At 43.3% G+C, this 4,781-nt stretch overlaps 2 protein-coding genes across 3 annotated transcripts in view; both read right to left on the bottom strand.

Annotated features, from left to right (window-relative positions):
• The window catches only part of hyal4 (hyaluronidase 4), a 7,728-nt gene extending 5,013 nt beyond the window's left edge, over positions 1 to 2,715 (bottom strand). For both annotated transcript variants that reach the window (XR_800187.1, XM_010790709.1), the window contains exons 1-2: positions 2,386 to 2,715; positions 1,306 to 1,972 (exon numbers count right to left, since the gene is read on the bottom strand). Coding sequence is in view for 1 of the 2 variants with exons in the window: in XM_010790709.1 (XP_010789011.1) it covers positions 1,306 to 1,972; positions 2,386 to 2,675 (957 nt within the window). In the remaining variant the exon portion in view is untranslated. The remainder of the gene's footprint in view (positions 1 to 1,305; positions 1,973 to 2,385) is intronic.
• Positions 2,700 to 4,781, bottom strand: part of LOC104962283 (hyaluronidase-1-like) — a 3,812-nt gene continuing 1,730 nt past the window's right edge. Inside the window, exon 2 of the mRNA XM_010790714.1 lies at positions 2,700 to 2,708. Coding sequence (XP_010789016.1) covers positions 2,700 to 2,708 — 9 coding nt within the window. The remainder of the gene's footprint in view (positions 2,709 to 4,781) is intronic.

Genomic DNA, 4,781 nt, shown 5'->3' on the forward strand with positions numbered 1-4,781 from the left:
ACCATTTTGGAGCCAGGATAGCAAACCCACGTGTTTTTGCTGATGGGAACTTGGGTCCCCCTTGCAGTGCGGGTGCAGCGAGCTGTTTGGCTGATGCAGAGCGAAGTTATTTATCAAACAAAATTAAAATGCAAAGCTGTTTTCTGTCACATGCATGGATTTATCACAAATATCATGAATCTGAAACCTGTACAAACATCATTATTGGTTAATGGGAGAACAATTATGGATTTGATCTGAGCTGCTTTTCTGTCAATCTCCACTAGATGGCAGGAGTGAGAAAGTAAATTACGACCCTCAGTCAGTGCAAGCAGCCAATGTTGTGATTACAAATCCATCTTTCTATCAGACATTTGTTGAAATGTCTTTATTAGGTATTTTAAGTTGCATTGGATATTATGGCTTGTGAAGCTTCTCTACAACACATCCTTCTCAAGAAAGAAAATGTGGGTAAAGTGAAAGAAAGAAAACTACTTTGACTAAATATGCAGGTTGAAGCTCCAGGCTAAAAGCTAAAATAATGTGAGATCAAGTGTAAGTTTGCTGTTGATTTCTGCTGGAAAACACCTCTCAGATTTCCCCCTACATTTCTTGTTAACATCCCTTGAACTTGTGAATAATAACTAAACTTGCTTGTAGCTCTGCTTGACTTTGTTCCAATCGGAATTGAGGGCAGCAGGCCATTGTTTCCGTTAAATTACATTTGCAGACTAAAGAAAACAGAATAATTGTGACTAGTAAAGGACATCTTATTTTTTGTATTAAACAGACAACTCTCATACCAGACGTGGCCACAGTGAAACACAAGTTAAAATGGTCTCAATGTGACTGGGTCGCTATAAAAAGAGGCTGTGGCTAAAGAAATATATCTGTGCAATATGGATCTGCAGCTGCTCAGACTGCAACAGGTCTAACAACTTTGGACTAATTTGGAAAAGAAGCAGATTATAACAGAAAAGGAGAAACACATCTATTTCATGAGACAGGTGCATTGTAGATCAAAAGTTGTAAAAACTCAAGTCATGTGACCTTGCTGTAGTTCCTTCATAGCTTAAGATAAGCTTTTAACTCCAGAAATTGGTGTTACATGTGGAGATTATCCTGCTGAACAAAAAGTGTTAGTATCCTAAACGTTTGTTTGCCACAGAGCTTATTTTCTGCAAAGATTCAATGAAAAATACTTATTTCTTTTTGTCGCTGGAGCCCTTGCGATGCTAACCAATCAGAGCTAAGTATGTAAATCACATGCTCAGTACTGTACAAACAGCAGGGCATCTACATTGTTTAGCTAAACGTCTCTCTTACCATGGTGAGGAAGGCCATGGCCTCGTCCCTGTAGCCCAGCCTGAGGTACACGTACGTGGGCAGCTCGTACTCCCTGGAGGTGAGCGCGGCGACGCGGAGCGACTCTCGGATCCTGTGCTGGGCGAAGTGCAGGTTGCTGATGCTGTTGGAGTGACTCTTCTTGATGGCCACGGAGGGGAAGAGCGCCGTGCTGCTGTTCCAGAGCCACATCAGCTCGTCGTTCCTCAGCCTCTCCAGCAGGGGGCAGAAGCCGGTGTAGTTCTGCTCGTGCAGGTTGTAGTTGTGGCAGTCGGGGTAGAGGTAGAATCCCCAGAGTGCATTGGGGCGAAGGCGAGTCCCCAGCTGGATAGTCCTTTGCATGAACGCTTTGGCGCTCTTTTCAAACCTCCTTCGTGCAAGCTCCTCCACTTGAGCATCCGTCACGTTTACAAACGCCTTGGCGGCCAGTTCTTTGGACTTTTGCCGGTAAATGTCCTTCTTGTGCCAGTTACGGCTCCATTGAGGCCGCCAGAACTCCCAGTCGATGACGGCGAGGCCACGGAAATCCTCCGAGGGGATGAAGTGGTTAATATCCTGGTAGGCCTTTACGAGATGGAGGTCCAGGCTGCAGTTCTGAGGCAGGCCACCGTGCACCGCCACACCCTGAGGCGTGTAGTAAGGGTAGTACCTGTTAGAAAAGGCTAGGTTAGGTTTGAGCTTCAATCTCAGGATACATGTATTTGTGATCCTCTCCAGAATGGAAGTAGTCATCACATACAGAGCATCAACTAGTTCCTGAACAGTGTCCTTCACATGCTGATATCCAAGAGAGGGAGTTACACAGTCACAAGATGGAGGAATAGAAAGCAGTATTCAATGTTTACTTCAGATTAGCTCCACGTCAGAAATGATCATGCTTGTCATATGTCTCTCTCCATAGAGGCTGAATCATCATGTTAATCACATAGCTATCATATGCCTCAAACAGTCCTGATGCTCTTCTAGGTAATCACACATCCTGTCATGCACACAGCTACAGTTGGGACTTTGTTATGCTACTCTAATATTGGAAGAGTGCATTCAGTATTTTCCCAACAGTACCCCAGACGGTTGGCGTAGAAGATGGTGACGTTCTGACCCGTCCAATCGGCCCGCGGGCTCCCGTGGATGTGGAAGAGGCGTTCAGCGTTGGTGGTCACGTTGTACTTGATGGTGCACATGTCCAGCGGGGCGTTCCAGGCGGCGATGAACGGCTTGCGGGGAATCAGAGGCAGCTTGGCGGGCTTCTGACCGAAGGCAGCGTGGAAGAGAAGGAGCAGCCAGGAGCAGGTGAAGGCGACGGGGACGACCTGATTGGTGGAGGAAGCCCCGCCCACCGGCACCACGGGCATCCTGGGGATCAGGAGGAGCAGCTGTCAATCATCCTGAGGACAGATGGAGGGGAAGGGAAGAGAAAAACAGAAACGTTGAATTTTTTTTTTTCTAAACGTCATCACAACCAACATTAGCCGCCTTTAGCTTAGCGGTGGTGACGTGAAGTCATGTGACAAACAAGCACCTGTGGTAAATTAGCATTACCACAGGTGTTTGTTTGTTGTTTCATTGTTTTGATATTGATATCATTTCTCTTTCCAGGTCTGTTTAGAAAGTGGGAATGAATCCCAAACCGAGTAATGAGTCAGCATTTTATCACTCCTGGGTTCCCTTGTTTCGGACTCAATTAGTTTTCTGAACGTGCTTCTGGTTGTTATGGTGAAATAAGGTCTGTGGTTAACACAAGCTGAAGAGATTTTAATGTTTTGCACTTCAACCTGCTTACAGACGGACAGAATAAGCAGCAGAGGCGCCTCCCCAAAGCTCTTAATGACAGTGTGGAGTCTCCTAAACTTAATTTCACCCTGGGACTGTTTTGATATTGTTTGCGAGTTTATGGATGAGTTTTACAGTTTTTGCAAAATGACTCGTGAAACATATTATCCGCAGCTTCTGTCTTCTAAATAAACATCTGTTTTACTGTCAGCACATTAGAGAATCATGACAGCTTTTCACATTTGCTTTTACATGTGATTTTAAGAGCCGTCTGTTAAGTCTGTTAAAACATCTGGGATGTATTCGGCATGCTGACACGCTGCAGAAATTACATTTTCGTTTATTTTCCAGCTGTTGACATTTAAAATTCCTTGGAGATCCCCTTTTAATAAGATGGACAGACATACTGACTTTTTATGCACAAGCCATGTGGAATATTGCAACCTAATGAATTTGAATAGTTGCCTAAGTTTTCTATAGTATTAAACATTACAAAAAATCCAAAGAAAATGTGGATTCGGGATCTTGAATCGATCGTCTGTTTTTGGGTGATTTGGTCTCGGTAACATCTGTATTCTGCTGAGTCTCATTACCTGTTAAACATAACTGTACAAGCTTTAATTAAAGTGCTTACTTGAAGAATATATCAATGGTTATTATTTGTATTTTTACAATAGATTAGTCGTTTCTTATTTTCGTGGATTTGCTGCTTTCTTTCTCTAATGTGATTTAAAACTGAATATCTTTGGGATGTTTTCGGATAACAGCAGATATTTAAAGACTCCACTAGCAAATTGTTGTGGGCTTTTTCCCTTTTTTTATATATTTTACAGAAGATGAACAAATAAACTGATCAAGAGAGAACTTGGCACATTATTTTACAATGAAAAAGTTGTTGATTGCAGCCTTAATCAAGTATTTCCATGAAATTAGCTGTTGATATACTGTATTTGCTCCCCAGAGGATGATTTGTTTGTATATGTTGGCCCCACTTTGTACTCTTTCCACTACAGGCAATAATTCAGACTGCATTCTGTCTTTTTTAGTCTGAGACATAAATAGTCCTTGGTTCTTCCCATGGCACCCCGGGGGTCAGAGGTTACAGAGAGGAAGTGAGTTGACACCCAGGGACTGTAAGGAGGACTTCAGCTGTTTTCTGTCCGCAGCTCGTCCTCCTCTCACCACAGCCTCAGGCCACAATGACAGGCCTCACTGCCAAAACCCTCAGAGAGGCTCAGTGTTGCGTCTACAACAGCTGGAGGAATCCAATATGAAGTCAGAGAGAAGGAGACAAAATCTGACTTTGATTTCATTTCTTTCTGTCACGCTTTCACCAAAGATGCTCTGTAACTAAAGATGATGCATTATCACGAGGCCCAGAGTGAGTGGTGGAGTGATGACGTATTTTTTTAGGTCAACCCGAAAGATAGCATAACAAGAGCTGCTTCGACAAAAAGCCAGTGGGTCTTTTCCACTTCCACACTGTGGAAGTGGAAAAGACCCACTGGCTTTTTGTCGAAGCAGCTCTTGTTATGCTATCTTTCGGGTTGACCTAAAAAAATACGTCATCACTCCACCACTCNGGATTTGCAGAACAGGCAATCCTTAAATGAAATCAATAAAAGCAAGATGTTGTTTGCATAGTGTGTATTAGTGTAATAATTCATGCAGTCTATACGGTGGTTGAA

The sequence above is a fragment of the Notothenia coriiceps genome, unplaced genomic scaffold (assembly GCF_000735185.1).
Source record: "Notothenia coriiceps isolate Sejong01 unplaced genomic scaffold, NC01 NC01_scaffold00034545, whole genome shotgun sequence".
NCBI classification, from domain to species: Eukaryota; Metazoa; Chordata; class Actinopteri; order Perciformes; family Nototheniidae; genus Notothenia; species Notothenia coriiceps.